The sequence below is a fragment of the Copadichromis virginalis genome, linkage group LG5 (assembly GCF_057382275.1).
Source record: "Copadichromis virginalis isolate Kocher_CV1m ecotype Utaka linkage group LG5, C_Virginalis_male_GT1.1, whole genome shotgun sequence".
Lineage (NCBI taxonomy): Eukaryota > Metazoa > Chordata > Actinopteri > Cichliformes > Cichlidae > Copadichromis > Copadichromis virginalis.
Window position 1 is genome coordinate 25189872 of NC_140622.1, and position 22502 is coordinate 25212373.

General features: G+C 42.3%; 2 protein-coding genes across 5 annotated transcripts; both read left to right on the top strand.

Moving 5' to 3' along the window:
• Positions 1-2928: 2928 nt before the first annotated feature.
• emp3a (epithelial membrane protein 3a (MAM blood group)) lies at positions 2929-13896 on the top strand. 3 transcript variants are annotated; one of them, XM_085456967.1, is made up of 6 exons: positions 2929-7660; positions 8451-8637; positions 8747-8874; positions 9075-9177; positions 12066-12206; positions 13420-13896. In XM_085456967.1, exons 3-6 carry the CDS (start codon positions 8797-8799, stop codon positions 13593-13595), a joined length of 498 nt encoding a protein of 165 aa, XP_085313093.1. In that variant the 5' UTR covers positions 2929-7660; positions 8451-8637; positions 8747-8796; the 3' UTR covers positions 13596-13896. The 3 variants fall into 3 exon arrangements, with proteins under 3 accessions (XP_085313093.1, XP_085313092.1, XP_085313091.1); XM_085456966.1 differs by having other exon boundaries at positions 8488-8637; XM_085456965.1 differs by lacking the exon at positions 8451-8637.
• Positions 13897-14067: 171 nt separating this feature from the next.
• On the top strand, positions 14068-22208 carry sack1e (scaffolding CK1 anchoring protein E). Of its 2 annotated transcripts, none has more exons than XM_085456962.1 (17): positions 14068-14563; positions 14724-15373; positions 15808-15954; positions 16850-16974; positions 17065-17487; positions 17746-17802; positions 17873-17944; positions 18050-18103; positions 18193-18243; positions 18348-18404; positions 18498-18548; positions 18654-18710; positions 18792-18842; positions 19089-19139; positions 19577-19778; positions 19868-20074; positions 20962-22208. In XM_085456962.1, exons 2-17 carry the CDS (start codon positions 14915-14917, stop codon positions 21118-21120), a joined length of 2223 nt encoding a protein of 740 aa, XP_085313088.1. In that variant the 5' UTR covers positions 14068-14563; positions 14724-14914; the 3' UTR covers positions 21121-22208. The 2 variants fall into 2 exon arrangements, with proteins under 2 accessions (XP_085313088.1, XP_085313089.1); XM_085456963.1 differs by having other exon boundaries at positions 17894-17944.
• Positions 22209-22502: the final 294 nt, after the last annotated feature.

The following is a 22502-nucleotide window of genomic DNA, read 5'->3' on the forward strand; positions in this document are numbered from 1 at the left end:
CTGGCTTGCTACTAAAGAAAACGGGATGGCAACAGCAACATACGTGAGTATTTATACTGCCACCACCAATATTTAGCCACCAATCCTCACTCTGAGACCTCAGTAGCGTTAAGGTCCGCCACTCTGAAGTTTACGTTTAGTCAAAGTAAAATAAAAAAAACCACCAATTTACTGCCTTCTAAATATCATTTTTATTAAGCCTTTTGGTTCTTAGTCAACATACAAGGCTAATTTGTTAAAGGGTTAACCTGGCGGGGCTGAAAATGTTGGCTGCATTCATACCCTGCTCAATATACAGGTAATCTGCTCTTCACTTAGATGGAAGCAGTGCTAGCTACTCTGTGACACTGGGTGATCTACCTCTGAGATATGGAAGGTGACCTGGAGCTGGCGGAGGAACTGAATATCTTTTTCGCCCGCTTTGTGGCCGTGGTACCCGAGGTATTGGAGCCACAGCTGCAACACGCGGCCCACAGCAGCAGCACCCTCACCTTGGAAGAACACGAGGTGAGGCGCACTCTGCGGGCCGTCAACCCGAGGAAGGCGGCTGGTCCTGAAGGAGTGCCAGGCCAAATATTGAGGGATTGTGCAGAACACCTGGCTGGGATCTTCACTAAATCCCTCGCACAGGCGACTGTCCCATTCTGCCTCAAGTCCTCCACCGTAGTCCCATTGCCTAAGAAGCCCCACATCACCAGCCTGACTACACACCAGTGGCACTCACCCCAGTGATAATGATATGCTTTGAGAAGTTGGTCCACAGACACATCACAGTAGCCCTGCCTCGGAGCCTGGATCCACACCAGTTTGCCTACAGAGCTAACTGATCCACGGAAGACACCGTAGCCATAGCACATGGAGCAGCTATGTGCGGATGCTTTTCAGGGGTTACTGCTCTGCTTTTAATACCAACCTTGCACACAAACTGGTGGTGAAGCTACAAGACCTGGGGCTTCCATACACCACCTGCTTGTGGATCAACAGCTTCCTCTCGGACTGTAGACAGAGAGTGAGAGTTGGCCATCGCACATCCTCAGCCTGAGTCTCAGCACTGGCTCACCCCAGGGCTGTGTGCTCAGTCCACTGCTCTACTCTCTCTACACTCACGACTGTACTCCTGTCCACCAGAGCAACACCTTTGTGAAGTTTGCAGACAACACCACAGTGGTGGGGCTCATCTCCAGGGGTGATGAGTCTGCTTACAGAGATAAGGTGGAGCAGCTGTCGTCATGGTGTAAGGCCAATAACCTCCTCCTCAACACTTCAAAGACCAAAGAACTCATAATAGACTTCAGAAGAAAAAAGGCAGAGATACCACCACTAATCATTAAAGGCGACTGTGTGGAGAGGGTGGCAAACTTTCGCTTCCTGGGAGTCAACATAGAGGAGAACCTTTCCTCGAGTATGAACACCTCTGAGCTGCTGAAAAAGGCCCAACAGAGACTGTACTTCCTGAGAATTCTCAGGAGGAAAAATATTACACAGAGACTGCTGGTGTCCTTCTGCAGAGCCACCTTCGAGAGTGTACTAACCTATTGCATATGCATCCGGTACACTAGCAGCACTGTGGCTCAGAGGAAACCACTCCAAGGGGTCATGAACACCGCCCAAAGGATCACTGGCTGCCCTCTCCCCACGCTGGAAGAGCTACACAATACTTGCTTAAAAAGCTCAGAACATTATAAAAGATACTTCCCACCCTGGCCCCTCCCAGTTTGAAATGTTGCCCTCGGGAAGACAGTACAGTCACAAATAGACTCAAACACAACTTTTACCCAACAGCAATAATATGTCTAAATGTCACCTGTTTGCAGCCCGAGGGAATTTTTCTGAATGAGTGGGTGATGGGGGAAGTTGACTTGCTGACCGCTCAAGCCTGGAATGTTTTGATCACCATTTTTTCAGAATCAGAATCAGAATCAGAAAGGGTTTTATTGCCAAATGTTGAGCAGGTTTACAACATTAGGAAATTGCTGCGGTGCTTCAGTGCAAACATGCTGTCATAAATTGCGCTTAAATAGACATGAAAAAATAAAAGTAAGAATAAGAATTAAAAGTGCTACGTAGAAAGATATATACATGAGTGCAGGTGGTGATCAGTGCCAAAACATGGAATCATGCAGTGAACACAGCGTAGGGTCATGAGTTAGTGGTGGGGACAGTCGTACGTTTATTGTTCATGTGTCCAACAGCAGAGGGGAAGAAACTGTTCTTATGGCGAGAGGTTCTGGTGCGAATGGACCGGAGCCTCCTGCCTGAGGGGAGCAGGTCAAACAGACTGTATCCAGGGTGAGAAGGGTCAGCTGAGATCCGAGCTGCACGCCGCAGTGTCCTGGAGGTGTACAGGTCCTGCAGAGATGGGAGTTTTGGATGGATTTCAAGAATTTTGATAACAAATAAAGGAGTTTTTTAAATTGGAACTTTGACTTACGTTTTGAACAGCGGGCGCGTCAACATTATTCCCGTATTCAGCTGCTCGGCAACTCAAAGGTTTGACAGTCGCCAATACCACTCTTGAAATGATCTATGCACTGACTGAAGCATGTTTGTGGGAATATATGTGAATGTTTGCTCATACTATTCTTATTAGCACTTGATATTAAGTATTTCATTGATTGATTTTATTACATTTTTATTTTATTTTATTTTATTTTTATATTTCTATTGATGATGCAACTGATCGGAGAGCACTTTTAATTTTGTTGTACCTGCGACAATGACAATAAAGACATTTCGATTCTGATTATTCTAAAATTAGGAAATGTTATCTTTGCTTTAACTTTTGAGTATTGTGATGGACCGAGCAGTGAAGGAACGTCAGGCAAAGGTTAAAGTGCAAAAAAAGGGTTTTTTTTAATGTGACCCTAAACATTTTATTTTTTTTTACAGAAAATTCAAAATCTTGCACACGAATAGTGTGGGTGTCCAAGAAGAGGAGAAATTTGTGTCAACTATAACAAATGATTTTGAATACATTTTAACATTACATTATCACATTCCTTTAAAGTTTTTACATTTGAGCAGACTTGTCCTTTTATTTCTTGGGAGTATAAAAGCAGTTTCAGATGAAACTTGGTCCAGAGACACAATAGGTAGCTCAGAGGAGGAATGCGTTTAAAGTATGACGTCAACTATCAAGAATGATTTTTAATGAATTTGTGAATGTGATGTGATTGTTTTGCATTAACTGTATTGAACATGAGCATGAGCATAACTGTCCTTTAATTTTTGTGGAATATTGCAATTGATAGTGATTAAACTTGGCCCAGAGGTACAGTAAGGGGAACCAGGCTATCCCAATGCAATATGTGTGCGCGCGTATGTGTGAAGGAAAACAGGCGCTGCCGTAAAGGCAAGTGTAGAAGCGCAAGAAACTTTATGTGGCGGATAAGAGGCGGATGGCTTGACCGCGGCTCATTTAACTGCGGTCTCATACCACTCTTTCTTTCTTTTCTTTTTTTTGGCCGCAATTGTCTCAAACTGCCTTTGAAAATCCGAACACCGAACACCGTGAGCGCGTTGTTTTCTTCCCGTCGTTCTAGTCCTGCGACGACGGAGGAGGGCCCTCGGACAAACTCTGGGATTTAAAAATCTGACGCTAAAAATTTTCGTTGTCTTTTACACGGGTAAAACATAACGTGGGCGAATGCTAATTGGATGCGCAGGCCGATATCACCTTCTCAAGCTACTCTAATGTTGTGGGTAATATTTTGTAGGAGATGTTTTGTTCATGCATGGTGTTTGTGAACGCAGCATGAACATTCACCCCTCCCTTAGCTCTTTAATCGGAGGCTGGTGCAGCTGTGGCCTACTCCTGACTCCCCCTGACACTTGGCACTCTCTCTTTCCTGTTGTAGGTGGCGATAATCACAGGTTGTCTTTAAGCATTGCAGCTCGGATTCATTTCCCCTAGCAACTGTTTAAGCTGTGTAACTGTTGAAGGGTGGTGAGTAGGATCCTCATAGGTTCTCTGCAATTTGGTTTATAGTAGGGTGGACCCCGGCCAACGTTCTCTGCAGCAAACTTGTATCTCTATGGATCTCTACAGTTTCAGTTTATTTCCCAGTTTTTAAATCTGTTGCCCTATGGTTCCAAGAGCTGTCACCAATCTTTGCGTTGTATTATTTCACAACACTACTTTAATCAGCTAGCATTTCTCCTCTGGACTTGATGTCTACAGTCTCAGATCAACACAGCCCTGCCCTCCAGCACTATCAGCAGCAGTAACATTGTACCCCATCAGGTAAAATATAGGCTATGGTTGCTTTGCATTGTCCCCACCTGATGAGTGATAGTATGATGCAATTCTATATTATTTTAGATTCTTGATGAATGTGGGTTGTTGTTATTCAGCCTGGTTCTATGCACTCCTTTTTAATTTTGAGCACCTGCCCCTGCACAGCCCTGGTTAAATGTTACAGCATTGGTCTTTGAAGATGTGCTCAAATAGTAACAAAATACAGAACATTTATGAAAATGTTTGCTTTTCTACTGCACTTGGGCATTCAAAGCACTTTATACTTTATCTCATCCACCCTTTCACACACTTTCATAAAGGCACTTTTTTTTTTTCTCTATGTCTTTTGCATCCAACATTGGTTTCCTTTGGAACTTTAAGTCTATCTGAAAGTGGAGAATAATTCTTAGTTGGTGTGGTTGGTTTTTAAATATTGCTCTAAATCATTGTTGTATATTTTTTACATGTTTATACAGAATATTGTATTTGGTTTTTAAGTAGTTATGTGGTACATGTGTTTAACTCTTGCTGCCATGATGTCTCTCTTGGAAATTAGATGAATAATCTCAATGAGATTTTTACCTGGATAAATAAAGAATTAATAACCCCCATGCCCTAGAAAACCCAGAAGTCTGACAAAGAAGTACAACCTCAATTTCCCAGTTATCTCAAAATTTTGGAGGGAAGATTTCCAATACAACCAATAAAAATTCCTGACAATTAAAATGTGCACTGCTGCATTAATGTACAGAGCTATAAAGTTACATGTAGCGTCCGCTTTTTTTTTTTTTTTTTAAATATAAATCGGTTTCATAATAATAATCAGTTTACTCATGTTTTCCTGCTGTATTAGTGAACTGAAACTGAAGAGTATTACTTTATGATGTCACTTCCCATTTGAGCTTCCTGGATGCTTCAGATTACGAAAGGATTAATGTTTATTTTCCTCATGTTACTGTAGTGACTGTTATTTGTTGTGGAAGAGAGATTTGTTTTTGGGAATGACTTTATTGTTGCAAACAAAGTGCTATTAGTCAAAGTGGAATATTTCAGCATGGTGTGCTGTCTTTCCTTTAAAAAAAACAAACAAACTTGATTTGTGGCCTTTTTAGTTGATTTTCGCTAAACCTTCACCAGAAACTATCGCAGTGAAGGTTGGCTGTCAAGAAGCCATTGTTATGGAAGGGAAATGGAGAAAATGATGAGGTACCATATTATACACAACTGCACTGGAAAAACTGTGGCAGCAGGTCTTTTGGAAGTTTAAATCTTTGGTTCCAATCATTGTAAGTATCAACAGAGTTGAGGAGAGAGGTGCAACAGTGAGCGTCAACAGCCATCCGTGAAACACAGTGTAGGCTTTGTCATGGTTTGGGTCTGTATTTCCACCACTGGTGCTGGAGATCTTGATAAAAATATCAGTTTGGTTTTCGAGCATGACAATGATCCCAAACGACCTGTCAATTCAGTAAAACCCTACCTGGATAGAGGGGAAAACCACAATCAAGGGTTAACCTCCCCAGTGCCTGGACCTCAGCTCACTGAAGCAGTGCAGGATCATCTGGATATGGAAAAAAAGGTAAATGTCCTTTAAAATGTGTGGAGAACTATTCCTGACGATGACTTAAAACAAATGACAAGAAAAGTTGCCTCAGTGAACTCAGTTCAGTGCAGGTTTAGTTAGGTAGTGCCAAATTACACCTAAAGTTGCCTCAAAGCAATTTACACTGTATGTTAAAGACCTTACAGTATTTGGAGGAAAATCAAATGATCCTCTATGAGCAAAAACTCAGCAACAGTGTGAAGGAAAAACCCCTTTAAATAGGAAGAAACCTCTGGCAGCACCAAGCTCAGGGAGGGGCAGCCATCTGCTGTGACTGATTGGGGGTGAAGGGGAAAGAGAAGAATAGAAAAGAGAGGAAGGAAAGAGAACACAAGGATTTAAGGACATGCTGCAGTGGGATATAAACACCTGAGGAGTGAAAAGAGGTGAATGGACAAGAAGTGCTCAGTACCTTCCATGAAATCTGAGCCTATAGCACCATAACTAAGTCATCCATCCACTTCTCCTTTTTCCTTTTCAGAGTCGCGGGGGGTCACTGGAGCCTATCCCAGCTGTCTTAGGGCTTAGGCTAACCTTAAATTTAGTAAGGGTGTCTGTCTCCAGGATGCAAACTGGGATTTGGCTCCATAGTAGAGAGGTCTGAGAGCTGAAGGCTCTGCCTCAAATTCTACTTCTAGAGATCCTCGGAACCACAACCAAGCCTGCTGCGTGAGAGCATAAAGGTGGTCATAACAAACATTGTCTACGAAACTTGTTAGAATTGTATAAACTCTGTTTTTGTTTTATATGCTGTATATGTGTGCACATATTCCAATAAATGCTGGCACCTATATCCCATTTTCCTAGCAAAATGCAATCTCAAGCCCAGTACTGTACTTTTAAAACTACAATTTTACTTTCACGGGCTATGATGTCTTCAATAAGTTCATGTGTATTAAGGTGGCGCTGTAATGAAACCGCATAATAAGCAACAATTCAATGAACCAAAGTGCTTCCTAAACATGAATACAACAGTAAAAATAATCCAGCCTCTTCCTATTTTCTGTATTTGATATTTTTTAATCTTGACACTACTTCAGGTACACAGAAGACAGTCTCTCATTAGTGAGACAAAGTCTACTACCTGGCAGGACAATTAAGTAAACCTTTACCGTGAATGACGTCACTTGATGAAGTTGAGTTTAAAGACAAATCATTATCGTCTCTTGGGATTCAATTTAGGATGAAACGGTGTGTGTTTTATTCTGGGTGGTCTGAGATTTCTTCTACATTTACAATCAAAAGTGGGCAGGAATCAGCCCTTATTTCCTGTCCTTCCGTCGCCTCACGTAGGAAGTGATGTAGTGGTGTTCATACCAAGCTGCAAGGCTCAATGAACAGCATGAGCAGGAATGCAGCATTGGCACATAAATCTGTCTGTAGCAATTTAATCATGTGCTGCCCACACATCTAGCAGTATCATGACAAATGCTGTGGGATCCTTTTCATTTTTCAACACACCCCCTAATGAGCACAGTGTTGTTATTATTATGACCCATATTTTCGGTACAGATGGGATGTGTGCAGGAAACTGCAAAGAATATGTTCTGTGTTCACGCAGGTCCACAGGAATGTTATTTTTTGGTATCGGGCTGGTCCCGACCACAGATTTGGGGGGAGGGCAGGGAAAGTTTGGAGGAAATGGCTGTAGAGAACTCCTCCTATGTCTAACTCTGCATTCCTCCTCGGTGCCCTTCTCTCCAAGTGTTCAAGCAAAAACCTCTGCAAGGAACGAAAAAGCAGAGATAGTGGATAGGAGTCACTAGGGAAAAGTATCTGAGGATCTCTCTCGAGCTCTCGACTCCAACGCTTTGAAACGGGTAAGAAGTTTACTCACACTTGTTAGGGAGGATTATAAAGAGACTAACAAAATACTTCTCTGAGCTTTTATGAAGTTACACTTTCTGTGTTAATCTTGAGATATGCTGGAGTTTTGTACAGTATAACTTAGTGCTGTCTTTCTGGATCATCTGAGATTTAAGAGCAACATTTCCCTGTAATGCCAGACCAATGCAAACTCCTGGCAGGGTAACGACACAGTGAAGTGTGCCAATGTAAACAGACGTGCGATTTACAGACTCATAAGGTGACACATCAAATTCAAAATTTCATTTTATCCATTTCTAATTTGAAAAAGTAGACAAAAAAACATCACTTAAAAGGAGAATTTCTAATGTAGTGTGCAGGCTTTATAAAAAAAAATCATTTAATAATTTTATCCAGATGTGTTACTGAAACTGAAGACTGTTACTTAGCTATGTAATTTCCCCTTTGAGCTTCCCAAACGTTCAGGAAAGTGTTTATTTTCCTCTCTTCTGTTACTGCAGAGACAGTTATTAGTCACACAGAGGAAACATTTGATTTAGGTTTTAGTAAATTTGCTGACTTATCAAAAGATTTAAATAGTTTTACTTGTTTTGTTTTGTTTTGACTCAGAGGCCTGTTTACAAAAAAATCATTTGACAAAGCGTTAAAAACTTTTTATTCGTTAATATGATTTTCATGCTTTGTGCATTTAAACGCTGGAGGTTTATATCCAGATTTTAAAAAGTAGAAGCCACAGTATTCGATCATGAGCATAAGGGTTTCATACTGCATGTTTGTTTACAGATGTTACAGAGTGCAGATGTTTTCATGTGCCCCTCAGAGACTGGATAGAGTCTAAAGAGATGGAGCAACTCCCCTGCATCCACTTCCTTCTGTGTGGCGTGCCTGTGCCTTGATAAATGAGCAGAGATTGTCAGTGAAACTGCCCAGAAGCAGACAAAGAGTCCAGTGTGTCAGGCCACGGAAATCTGTGGGTCACTTTAAATAGCATAAAAGAAGAAAACAAAGAGGAGTGTTCACTGACTAATTATAAAATCTTTTTAATAATTAATCATTTTACTTTCTCACATACTTCACAGGGTCATTTGCACACCCGATTCTAGGCTCGTCCTCGAATCTCAGAATAGCCATGGTCTTCCTACTCATCTCCTTAGTGGTGCTGCATTTGCTCTCCTTGGCCATGCTTGTCATTGCCACCCTTGAGAAGGTGAGACGTGGGAAATTGTGTTAAATAATTTACCCTCTTCTATCAACAGATGTCGCTGTTACTCTGTATTTCACATGAAGAGCACTGAGCAAAAGAATGGTGCTTCTCAACATACCAGCTGTAGATTTGTGCCATGTGCCTTTCTGCATATTTGTCTTAATGTGTGAGTGAGCATACTTTGAATTTCTTTCTTTCTTTAGACCTGGTGGGTTTGGACAGAATCAGAAGTCTCCAACCTCTGGCATTACTGCATGTATGACAATGCCACAGAAGCCTGGTTGTGTTCTGCTATCAATCAAAGTGGTAAGAAAGTATTTCTAACTTCATACTTCCATCCATTCCATTCATCCATTTTCATCCGCTTTGTCCGGGGCCGGGTCGCGGGGGCAGCAGCCTAAGCAAAGAGGCCCAGACCTCCCTCTCCCCAGCCACCTCCTCCAGCTTATCCGGGGGAATACCAAGGCGTTCCCAGGCCAGCCGAGAGATATAATCTCTCCAGCGTGTCCTGGGTCTGCCCCGGGGCCTCCTCCCGGTGGGACATGCCTGGAACACCTCACCCAGGAGGCACCCAGGGGGCATCCTTGTCAGATTCCCGAACCACCTCAGCTGGCTCCTTTCGATGTGGAGCAGCAGCTGCTCTGCTCTGAGCCCCTCCCGGATGGCCGAACTTCTCACCCTATCTCTAAGGGAGAGGCCAGCCACCCTTCGGAGGAAGCTCATTTCTGCCGCTTGTATCCGCGATCTCGTTCTTTCGGTCACTACCCACAGCTCGTGGCCATAGGTGAGGGTAGGGACGTAGATCGACCGGTAAATTGAGAGCTTCGCTTTTACACTCAGCTCCCTCTTCACCACGACGGACCGGTGCAGCGTCCGCATTACTGCAGCTGCAGCCCCAATCCGTCTGTCGATCTCCGGCTCCCTTCTCCCATCACTCGCGAACAAGACCCCGAGATACTTGAACTCCTCCACTTGGGGCAGGAACTCATCCCCGACCCGGAGTGGGCACTCCACCCTTTTCCGGCTGAGAACCATGGCCTCAGATTTGGAGGTGCTGATCCTCATTCCCGCTGCTTCACACTCGGCTGCGAACTGGAGCGGTGAGGTGAGGGACCAGACAAAGAGCGATTCATAAGACCCTTATGAAAAGGACATCGAGGGAACAGTTTACCCTGCCCGGGATAGGGTTACCGGGGCCCCGCCCTGGAGCCAGGCCCGGGGAGGGTGCCCGAGGGCGAGCGTCTGGTGGCTGGGCCTTAGTCCATGGGGCCCGGCCGGGCACAGCCCGAAGAGGAGACATGGGCCCATCCTCCCGCAGGCCCACCACCCGCAGGAGGCGCCATAGGGGTCGGGTGCATTGTGTGCCGGGTGGCGGCCAGGAGCGGAGGCCCTGGCGGACTGACCCCCGGCTGCCAAGACTGGCAATAGGGACTGGACTTCTGTGCTAATCACAGTTTGGCCATAACGAACACCCTGTTCGAACATAAGAGTGTCCATAAGTGCACGTGGCACAAGGACGCTCTAGGCCGCAGGTCGATGATCGATTTTGTAATCGTATCAGCAGACCTGCGACCATATGTTCTGGACACTCGGGTAAAGAGAGGGGCTCAGCTGTCAACTGATCACCACCTGGTGGTGAGTTGGATCAGGTGGCGGGGGAAGACGCTGGACAGACCTGGTGCACCTAAACGCGTAGTGAGGGTGTGCTGGGAACGTCTAGCAGAGGCCCCAGTCCGCGAGATCTTCAACGCACACCTCCGGCAGAGCTTCAACAGCATTCCGAGGGAGACTGGGGACATTGAGTCCGAATGGACCATGTTCAGCGTCTCCATTGCCGAAGCTGCTGCATTGAGCTGCGGCCGCAAGGTGGTTGGTGCCTGCCGTGGTGGTAATCCCCGAACCAAATGGTGGACACCAGAGGTGAAGGGAGCCACCAGGCTGAAGAAGGAGTCCTATCGGGCTTGGTTAGCCTGTGGGACTCCGGAGGCAGCCGACAGGTATCGACAGGCCAAGCGGAATGCGGCTCGGGCAGTGGCTGAAGCAAAAACTCGGGTGTGGGAGGAGCTCGGAGAGGCCATGGAAAAAGACTTTCGGGCTGCCTCGAAGAGATTCTGGCAAACCGTCAGACGTCTCAGGAGGGGAAAGCGGTGCTCTACCTGCACTGTGTATAGTGCTGGCGGAGTGCTGCTGACGTTGACTGAGAAAATTGTCAGGCGGTGGAAGGAATACTTCGAGGATCTCCTTAATCCCACTGACACGTCTTCTGAGGAGGAAGCAGAGTCTGGGGATGAGGGGAATGACCCGCCAATTTCCGGGGGCGAGGTCACTGAGGCAGTTAAACAACTCCTTGGTGGCAGAGCCCCTGGTGTTGATGAGGTCCGCCCCGAGTTCCTGAAGGCTCTGGACGTTGTAGGGCTGTCCTGGTTGACACGCCTCTGCAAGGTTGCGTGGAGATCAGGGGCAGTACCTGTGGACTGGCAGACCGGGGTGGTGGTCCCCATCTTCAAGAAAGGGGACCGGAGGGTGTGTTCCAACTACAGGGGGATCACACTCCTCAGCCTCCCTGGGACAGTCTATGCCAGGGTGCTGGAAAGGAGAGTTCGTCCGTTAGTCGAACCTCGGATACAGGAGGAACAATGCGGTTTTCGTCCTGGTCGCGGAACACTGGACCAGCTCTTTATCCTCTCCAGGATACTTGAGGGTGCATGGGAGTTTGCCCAACCAGTCTACATGTGTTTTGTGGACTTGGAGAAGGCATTCGACCGTGTCCCTCGGGGTGTCCTGTGGGAGGTGTTGCGGGAATATGGGGTGTCTGGCCCATCGCTACGGGCCATTTGATCCCTATACAACCGTTGCAAGAGCTTGGTTCGCATTGCCGGCAATAAGTCGAACTCGTTCCCGGTGGGTGATGGGCTCCGCCAGGGCTGCCCTTTGTCTCCGGTTCTGTTCATAATTTTTATGGACAGGATTTCTAGGCGCAGCCAAGTGGCGGAGGGCTTTCGCTTTGGTGGCCTCAGAATCTCATCTCTGATTTTTGCAGATGATGTGGTTCTGTTGGCTTCATCGGGTGAGGGCCTCCAGCTCACACAACTTCATACTTCATATCTCTAATTTCATTTCTGCATCACTGGCTATTGCATAACAGTTCAAAGCTCCATAGTGAGCCATGCTCTTCCTTTAACTTGTTCTTCCAGACTGGCTGCAGTCTATCCAGGCCCTCATGGTCTTCTCTGTGGTCTTCTCCTCAATCTCCTTCCTGGTTTTTCTGGGTCAGCTGTTCACCATGTCCAGAGGAAGCCTGTTCTACATCACAGGCCTCTGTCAGGCCTTTGCAGGTATTTAATGACTTCTTCTTTCTTTGCAAAGAGTAACTAATTTACTAATTTTAGTCAATTAGTAGCTAATTTTGTATTAATTGGACTGGACACTTCCATTACATTGATTTAATTTTAAAAACAGTTGCTTTCTTATTTTTCCAAACTTTTTGAATCATGCTTTTCTTCTATATGGTTGAAGTTTGACAAAGATGTTAATTTTCTTGTCATCAAACAGTTTTCTTATCTCATGTGCACTTCAAAACATCAATAAACTGGTCTGACAACAGTTTGTGTAGCCTGATGGTTGTGATTATAATCAAAGTAATTGCACGATTCACACCTTTAAACTGTGGCTCACTAGAGCACCACCCTGTGTTAAACCACAGCTGTATCTAGTCCTCAACAAATTCAGTATTAGCTCCTGTCTTATTACCACTTGCTTAAAACTTAAAAAAATAAGTGTTTTTAACCTTCAAAGTCAGTTTATTGTGTTTTTCCTTATTTTTTTGCTGATACATTGGTGCATGCTCAAAACCTACTTTTCAGATAATGAGGCAAAAGTATGTACAAGTAATTCCTGTAAGCCTCGGTTAGTAGATGTTCAGATAATCGCTCAGCGAGACCATATATTCCAAAGATGGTCATCTGAGGCACAGAAGCCCCTCCCACCTGCAGTTAGAACTTTCGGTTTTGGGACAGGCAGCCAATCAGAACAGACCAACCGACAATCTTTTTGTTTTTTAGGGATATATATGCTGCATCTTTAGAAACCAGTGAGGTAGAGCATGACAGACAGCTCTTGGAGGTTGGAAAGCACTGATATGTCAAATGACATGGCTCCTCTTCTCTTAATAAAAGAGAAAACTGTATATGACCATTGATATTTAAAACTTTAAAATGATTGTACTTATATTTTAGGGAGTCATCATAGATGTGTATTAAAGTGACAATAAATGCTCCTCTCTCTTCTGACTGCCCCCCACCAGCCTCGCTGAGCGTTTAGGGCTCAAAATCCTGAGGAATTCTGCTCACAGTACTGTAAATAAACGTAAAGAACAAAACGCATAAGTGTAACAATAACAGACAGGTGTTAGTGTGAACCAATGTATCAGGTTCATCACCTCACCCGATGACTGTAAAATTAAGCAATGTCACTCACTCTCTAATGTGGTTTTAAAATACGATTTTTTATTGTTGTTGTTGTTGTTTATTTATTTTAAAACGTTTGCAGGTTTCGCGGACTTTGCCGCTTGCCTCATCTCCACCTTCCACAGAAAGGAGATTTTTGATGACTCAAGAGTCTTGAACAAAGGACACTTTGGCTACTGTTTCATCCTGGCGTGGCTGTGCGTCCCCTTGCTTCTCGTGAGTGGAGTCCTGTACATCCACCTGCGCAAGAAGCAGTGAGCCAACAAGAAGCTGAAGCAAAGGCACCTTATTCAGAGACCTTATCTGTCTCTCTCTGTCTTTCTCTTTCTGTCCCTCCAGTTAAGAGTATAAGCACACATGATGAGGAAATAAGATGACTGAGAATGAAGTGCATCTTTAAATGCCACAGCTCAGTTTTCTTATTCCTGCTTCCAGGGAATTCAAAGTTACTACAGAATAATTGAGTGAGCAAATATATGTATAAATTTCTGTGTTTAATGTTTATATATATTTTTTATGCAATGAGAAAATGCACTCATTAAAAGGTCATGCATTCAGAGCTGGGCTAAAGAGCATTCCTGTGTTTTAAAGGGTTCAGTCTGTGTGGGCTTTCCTTTGTTTCTCAGTAAGTGCTTTGTAAAGCAGAGGAGGTTTAATCTAACGACATAACACTGTGGCTGCAAAAATGCTGCTCCCTCTTTGTCATTCAATCGCTCACCAATTTGTGGCATTCGCTGTTTATCTTTTCAAAGCAACATCAGGACATTTTCAACGGAACAGAAGAGGGGGAAAAATCAGTGATAACTCCCGCGTGCTTTAGAAACACAAACAGCTTCGTTAAAGCACTTCCAAAGAAATCAAAATGAAAGCTTACAGATTGCACCTATCACCGTTTGATGCAGAGCTAGATACAGTATTACACGTTACCCGTAAACTTACCCGTCAGGCTGGACCGGTCCCAGAAAAAAAACACTGCGTGGCGCACGACAGCTTCTCAGATAAAGCATGCATGGCACTATAATCCACTACACGCCTCACACACAGGTATATGCATCTTCTTTACAATCGGAAACCGGCAATATATGCTGTGAAGACCGAGGGGATAAAGTAGAGTCATGCCAGGGCGTCTGTGATCTGAAGCGATCCGTCAGCTCCGCAGTATGTCTGGAATCTGGGAATGGTGTCAGCAACAAGGAGTGGAAGCCTTTAATGAAATTAGATAACAGGTGGGTGAGGTGACACACACAGAAGAATCACAGCTGCTCTCAGCTTACGTATCGTATCACACTTGAGCCAAAGAGATCAAACTGCCCAGGAGGTGAGTTTCACAAAGTGCTGATTTAGTCATCAAACATTTCAACCTATTTTATTTTTTGGTTGTTTTAGGGGACAAAATCGTAGAGTCCGACTGCAAGCGAGGACAAGATATCTCTGAACTGCCATAAATGGAAATAGTGAGTTGTTTTTTTTCTGGAGGAGTGAATGAAAATCTCCGTTTTTCTTGATTGGAGAGCGACATGAGTTGAGTTTCACTGCTTTAAAAAAGTAAACGCTTATTGCCGGGAAAGACTACAGTCATGTCAAACAACGAGGAGAGTCTGGATGAGGATACAGTTTTCCTGCCGGTGGATGAGTCCTCCCCGGAGTTCATCTATAGTGAGAGGGAGAGAGAAGCAGTGGAGAAGCTGCTGAGCGCTGGACCAGAGGCTTTCTACTCAGTCGTCAAAGAGCTCCCCGACTGCTTCTTATCCTCTGAAGAGGTCAGCCAGTTTAAAAGCTGGGTTCAGAGCTACTCTTTCAACGATCCGCGGCTACAACATGAGAATGGAGCAGAGAGCATGGCAGAGATGGAGGACTTCTGTTCCAGTTACTTTCCCTGCCACTCGGACGTGCCAGTCCCGGGCCTGGAGTTGGGCTGGCCTCATAAAACCCCCTGGTCGGTAACGGCAAGTGTCACAGTCCACACCAGCCCTCCTGCAGAAGGGGAACCTTCAGTCAGAGAGGTGATCAGACGGCAGTTACAAAGAGCCAGACAGGTACGCAAATTTCAGCTGGATTCATTATTTTCACGAATAGAAACAGCTTATGTTTTCATATGAAGTACATAAAGTCAGGATATCTAAAAGGAAATTAGTTATATGCTTAGACCCTGATGAAGACGCCTGTGTTTGTCTTGCTTGCTAAATTTCTCCTAGAGTTAAATATTTTTATGTTGTTGGGGGTTTTTTTGCACTCCTGAAGATTTCCCGTAGAGAAAGCCTTAGAGGCAGCACTTCCTCTAAAGAACTCGTTTTGTTGTTAGGCATTTCTCTGATAATTAACCATCAAATTTTAACTTTTAGCCATTATGATTTCATCATTTCTTTTTGTTATGATTGTATTCTTATGATAGGCCTGAACACTGAAAGAAGTGGGCTTTAGTTAAAAATGCAGGCTAAATTATATACATGCATATTTTCATGTCATTCAGGTAATTGCCATCGTGATAGACAGACTGACAGATAGTGCAATAATTGGAGATTTACACAGTGCTGCCTCTCGGGGCGTCCCTGTCTACATCATCCTGAACCAAAGGTCCATTCAGGAGAAGTTCTCGTCCAACAGGCTCTGGCATCCAGTGAGTCAACACATACAAATCAGCACACACCTAGCAGCCATCCTTCACACATGGCAGTAAATAAAACAAAGATTTTAGTTGGACACAGCAGCGCATTGTGGAATGGGATATTTTCATTTGCTATCCTGGTCTTAACATGTGCAACAAAGTCTTGTTGTGCTCAATGTGGTGGCAAATTTGTTTAAGCTGAAAAAGAATGAAACTAAAAACACTTCCCATATGTCCCATGCTACTGTAGTGACATCTATAAGCACACATTTGTTCCCAAAGTCTAGTTTTTGTATTTATTTAAGTTAAAAATGCTTTTCAAATGTAGTTTTATTGCTTTAGTTCAGTTTGAGTTACTTGACTCTGTGCACATATGTTGGAACTCAAACTGCAAGTCTTGTCTTTTTGCTTTGACAAGCTGATGGTAGGAATGTAGCAGAGAATCGGCCACACAGCTAAACTGGTTGCACAGCATTCAATGGAGTTTGTATTGCTTTCAAGAAAAGACAGCATTCTCATTAGAGCTGCTCATGAAATAGATGAACAGAAGGTAAAATCAGGGCAGAATTCAGCCATACTTGGATAGAATGCTGAATTAAAACCCTGTTTACACTTATATCCAATCCTTTCCACAAAATCAATTTAAATCCAAGTGTATACACAGTCGTACCTGTTACATGCACTTTTAGACATTCTTTCTTGTGTCCTCAGCGGATCAAGCCTACACTCCTTTGCATTGATTATATCACCTTGAAACCTAAAGTACCACTTAATCATATCAAGATCATGGTCTTGTTTGTACCTACAGTACTTACAGCGTTACACACCAATGTGACGATTCAGCTTTTGGCACTGTCACAGGTTTTAGTGTAATGCAATGCTGAGTTTAAACCTTGTGTTTTGACAGAACATACGGGTCCGAGCTCTTGGTGGGAGAAGTTTTGGTTTGAGGGATGGAAGAAAGCTGGTTGGGGAAATGAATGAGAAATTCATTCTGGTGGATTTAGACACAGTCATCCACGGCAGCTACAGGTAAACAGATTTGGCTTCCACCTGCTTGTCTTTGTATGTGAGGCGTAAATGCTTGAAAGTGACTCAAAACATTGTTGCTGAATTCTGCAGCTTCACCTGGACGGATACCCACCTGCACCGGCAGCTGATCACCGTCCTGAGGGGACCAGCTGTTGATGCATTTGACCGGGAGTTCAGGATTTTGTATGCTAGTTCACTCCCAGTTCTTTCCACTGCAACCCATGTGAACCAAAACCATCAGCTTAAAGACATTTCAGCTGTCAGACTTCTGAAAAGGATCTCTGTTGATCCCGATATCACCGACCCTCCCTCCCCACGTGCTGTTTCCCCTCTGGACTGGGATAAGATGGGATTTTTTTCAGAAGAAAGCAGCTTGCCAACCAGTCCTCTGTATCTTCATGGGGAAGTGGTGAAGCTGGAGATGGCGCTACAGAGCAGCATGCAGTTAGATAAAAACACACCTTTAATGGATGGATTTACTAACAACCAAAACCATCTTGAGGATAAAAGAAGGTAGTGTATCTGAATTAGTCTCCACATCATCATCAGTCCTTGAATAAATATGTCAGAATACAGCAGACATATTTAAAATTCTCATGGCCAGAATTTATTCTGTCCTTTAACCAAACCTGTAGCTGATCTTCTTGCTTCTTGCTTTAACCTGCCATCCCTTTTGTATTATTCTCTGAGTAATTTCCAGAATAGCAAACTGGATATTTTCAATATTTTGTGCTGCAGGATGTTTTTTTTTCAGATTTTTGTGTCTGACAGATTCAAAGAAAACTTCTCTCCAGTGGAAACTGAAGTTGTTAAAAACTCAACTTTGAAGTGAGTCTTATTAAAAGCTATGTTATGATTTGAACTACTAGCTCATGTCGATGATTTACACAAACATAAGGGATCTTGATTATGCTCATAGGAACAGAGAGCCTTTGACAGCAGAGCCAGCTACTTCAGAGAGAACGAAAAGGTGAAATCAATAAGACACCAAAAAAAAAGAGAATTATTTTTAGACTGTCATTTTCAAATATATGTATATTTTCACCATGTTATTGAAGATTTTTTAATTCGACAGGATCACAGACAGCCTTTCTCCAGTGGCAACTGACATGGAGAAATCCACTTTCCAGTGAGTCTTATGTAATGATTCAAACTATTCGATTTTTTTTCCATGTCAATGTTTTACACAAACTTTTGGGATCTTGACTATTTTCATAGGCGCAGAGAGTCCTTATCAACCCAGCCGGATACTTCAGACAGAACAAAAAGGTAAGATCAACAAGATACAACTTAGTTTTTTTTTAAATTGATTGTCCAAATTTATCTATTTGTAAATATTTTAGGATGTTTTTAAAGATTTTTGTGTTTGACAGGGTCAAAGACAAAATCTCTCCGGTGGCAACTGATGTCATAGAAAAATCAACTTTCAAGTGAGTCTTGTTATTAGCTGTGGTATGACTGAGATTATTAGGGGTCTGTTTTTTCCAGGCTGAGGATATTTGGGATCTTATTTGTTTTCACAGGAACAGAGAGCCCGTATCAACTCAGCCAGCTACTTCAGACAGAGTAAAAAAGTAAGATCAACATGATATATGGAAAAATAATTATTAATTTTAAAATTTCACGTCCAAATATATCTATATTTTGAGGACGTTCTTACAGATTTATGTATTTGTCAGGTTATCTGAAAGCGTGTCTCCTGTTGCAACTGACATAGAAAAATCAGCCGTTTTCAAGTGAGTGTTATTATGAGCTATGCTGTTATTAAGACTATTAGCTCGTTTGCACAAACATTTAAGATCTTGATTATTTATTAGGAGCAGAGAGTCTTTCTCGACTCAGCCGGATACTTCAGACAGAAGAAAAAGGTGAGATCAACAAGATACAAGTTTTTTCTTTGGCAATTTCTTGTCCAAATATATCTATTTGTATATGTTTGTAGGATGTTTTTACAGATATTTGTATTTGATAGGGTCAACGACAATCTGCCTCCAGAGTCAACTGATGTCATAGAAAAATTACTTTTCAAGAAAGTCCTATTATTAGCTATGCTATGATTAAGACAATTAGTTGTCTCTGTTTTTTCCATGATCTTGATCTTGGTCTTGATTTAGGAGCAGGGAGTCCTCATCAGCACAGCCAGCTCCTTTAGAAAGAACAAAAAGGTAAGATGTCATGTCCAAATATCTGGCACCAAAATAAGTTATTGAAATAATTGTATAAATAATAATTTAATGTCCAAATTGTGTATTTTGTAGATTATATTGTACCGTACTCTATTGTATCCAGCACATTTGTGGCTTATTGAGAAAAGCTGGTCATAAGCATTTTAACTGTACCTACTTTAAAATAATGCCAGATTTTTCTTCTGTGTGTGTGTTGGTATGATTTTTTTTTTAAATTACTTTTCTATCCTTTTATATTCAAATGACATGTTCACACAAGGAAAACTTATTTTTTTAAAGGATAAAGCCTGGTGGTTATAATTTAGCTTTCCTTAGCTTTCCTTTTGCATATTTATTCAGAGTTGTTTCATTTTCAAATGGTCTAAAATGTCTAAAATAAAGTTTGTCACTTTTTATTCCTACTGGATGGAGTGCAGCATGGAGAGAGACACTTCCAGGCACCACCCATCAGAGAGGAGCACGACTTTATATACCAGAAATACATCTAGATATGATGACAAAGCAAACGAGGAAACATACAGGCGTTACTCTTTTCAGGCAAGAAGGTACTCTATTAAAGAAGAGGAGAGTAAAACAGATGATATTGCAAAAAAAATGGTGAACAAGCCATCTTCTAGAGTAAGTAACCTGCTTTTGCTTTCAAAACACTCAATCTCATCTTGATATGGAGCTCCTAGAAAAGCTAAGATGTATTTCTCTCCTGTCAGAAGCCGATAATCTTGAGCATACACAGGGAGGATAACTTCACCGCTCTGAGCGACATCATGAGGAAAATTCCACATACCAGTTCAGGACTGCTTAAGAGAGAATCAAAGAGTATACATACCCAGTCCATGTGGGATCTGAGCAAGGAAGACGCAGCTACAAGTCATGAAAAGAAAAGAGTCTCAGTGCCGAGATATACCAGGCCCACTGTAAGTGTGCAGATTCAACTAACTAACTAACTAACTAACTAACTAACTAACTAACTAACTAACTAACTAAAGGACTTAGAGACTTAGAAAGATATTTATTGAGGCTCTCCCTTTTCTCTCTGTGCTCTCCTTTTTTCTTCCCCCTTAATCCCTGTGAGGGGTTATGTCACATCGCTGCCTCTCCCTGCGCCTGGATTGGCCGGGAGTTACTTCCTGTTAAAAGGAAGAATCCTCCTAGTGCTGCTCATCGGAGATAAATTGAAAGTTTGGGGTTTTACTTACACTGCAGTGCATTTAGCTCACAATATAAAGAACCTTGTTATTGTGATTTGGGACTATAGAAATAAACCTGAAATTAAGTCAGTTGTCACTCCACAAAAACATAACAGTGGCCTTTTGCAAATATCTCTTCTCCTCAGTATTAAAAGTTATCATCTTAGAACTCTGAAGTAAGTAATAAGAAGCCAAAAAAAAGAAAAAAATTATTTTTAGTGAAATTTCCTTTTAGTAAAATCCATGTGTTTGAATCATTGCAAACAAAAGATAAACATACGTGTAGAAAGTACAAATTAGCCAAGGGTTTTCTGCCTTTTTGGCTGGTGACCCCTAAAAACTACAATCAAATTTTTTTAAAAAAAGTTATTGTCTGAATGAGTGAAATCACATGTAATTTATTTTTCAAATATTTTAGAAGCGACAAGAATCATTTCTACTGTTTTAGAGTAAAAAAAAAGAAAAGAAACTAAGTAGTCTGTTTTATCTCTGTAATTACCCTCAGGTTGAAAAGCAAAGGTAGCATTAACTTTAAATTCACTCATATGTGAGAAGTATATAACTATAGTGCCATAGTGCCAATATCTGATACTCTTTTTCTGTTTCCCTGACAGTATGAGCCATCTTACATAACACCTGGTCTTACCCTGATGGAAAAGAGGAACGACAAAGCGAGGTCCACATTAATGCCCACAGAGAGGCCTCGCAGTTACACTTTTCTCGGTGTGGACTCGGGAAGGAAGAAAGGAGGAGCGGGAGAAAACCATGAGTGATATACTGTGAACACGTTCTGTCACAAAGCAAAGAAACCGGCTGGCAGTGGATATTTTACGACATCTGCAGTGTTAACTACTTAAAGTATAAGCCAAAGCAGGCAGAGACTGTAATGAAAAGCATTAGTAACAGGCACATGGATAACAGGCATTATGGATACGATGTTTTACATGTACGGTGACTTACATGTAAAATAATCATATTGTTGCTGCTCACCAGGAAAAATATCCACTCTGTTATTTGCTAAACATCTTTTTTGATTAAAATGTTCATAGAAGTGACTTCACTGAGCCCCTTGGGGGGTTTAGATCTTTGATGATGAACTGATAATGACTTCATTAGTTACACTTTGCTGGTACCTTTATCTCCAGAACTGCCTCAATTCTTCAAGACACAGATTCAACAAGGTGCTGGAAACACTCCTCAGAGATTTTGGTCCATATTGAGATTACATCATCACATGGCTGCTGATATTTGGTGACTGTGGAGGATGTCTGAAAACAGTGAACTCACTGTCATGTTCATAAAAGAAGTTTGAGAAACACAAGTTTGAAAGCCAAATGTTGCAGCAGAAATCGAGACTTATCAATTGTCCTGTTCTTACCTGACAGGAGTCACCATGTGTGGTCTTCTGCTGCTATAGCTCATGTATAACGTAGCACAGAAAACATTGCGGTTAAATATTGAATATATTTATTTGCCTTTCAAAAAAATATAGTGAAATGTATTGTAATTTTACATCATCAAATAATTTAGTTTTTCCTGTTTTTTGTTGGGGGGGGGGGGTTACTGTTTTACTATTTGAAGTTACTGTTAATTCTATGGTGAAAATCACAGTTAGAATGTGAAATTAAATTCTGTTTTATCACTTTTCATATTTTAACAATGCCAACTTGGCAGACTAAACCTGTTTTGTGTAATCTGGGCCTCCTCATCTACAAATGATGTTACCAGAAAATATCCAGTTTAACTGTCATACTGCTTATACTGGCCTTCGACTTCTACCTCTACTGTTGTAAAGTACATTTTCAGATCTTTCAGTTATTCTAGCAAGGAGAGAAAATAAACATGCACATCCATCCATCCATTTTTCCTCTTATCCAATTTAGTGTCCCGTGTAAGCAGGAGTGTATCTCAGTTCTGTTAGGTGAAGATTTATTGTGTGTGTGTGTGTGTGTGTGTGTGTGTGTGTGTGTGTGTGTGTGTGTGTGTGTGTGTGTGTGTGTGTGTGTGTGTGTGTGCCTGCCTATCTATCTATCTATGGTGGTAGGCTCTCATTTTTCTCAGAAACAAAAATTAGGTTAAAAAAAAAATCTTGTAAATCTTTGTTTTTACATTCATCAGGACCCAATCAGCCCAAATATCAAATAGAAATAAAAAA

Bases quoted from the DNA above. Each gene is read 5' to 3' on its own strand.
- emp3a (XM_085456967.1), top strand. From the start codon at position 8,797: ATGGTCTTCCTACTCATCTCCTTAGTGGTGCTGCATTTGCTCTCCTTG. The intron at 8,875-9,074 runs GTGAGACGTGGG...TTCTTTCTTTAG, and splicing joins TCATTGCCACCCTTGAGAAG to ACCTGGTGGGTTTGGACAGA. The intron at 9,178-12,065 runs GTAAGAAAGTAT...TTGTTCTTCCAG, and splicing joins TTCTGCTATCAATCAAAGTG to ACTGGCTGCAGTCTATCCAG.
- sack1e (XM_085456962.1), top strand. From the start codon at position 14,915: ATGTCAAACAACGAGGAGAGTCTGGATGAGGATACAGTTTTCCTGCCG. The intron at 15,955-16,849 runs GTGAGTCAACAC...GTGTTTTGACAG, and splicing joins CCAACAGGCTCTGGCATCCA to AACATACGGGTCCGAGCTCT. The intron at 16,975-17,064 runs GTAAACAGATTT...TGAATTCTGCAG, and splicing joins GTCATCCACGGCAGCTACAG to CTTCACCTGGACGGATACCC.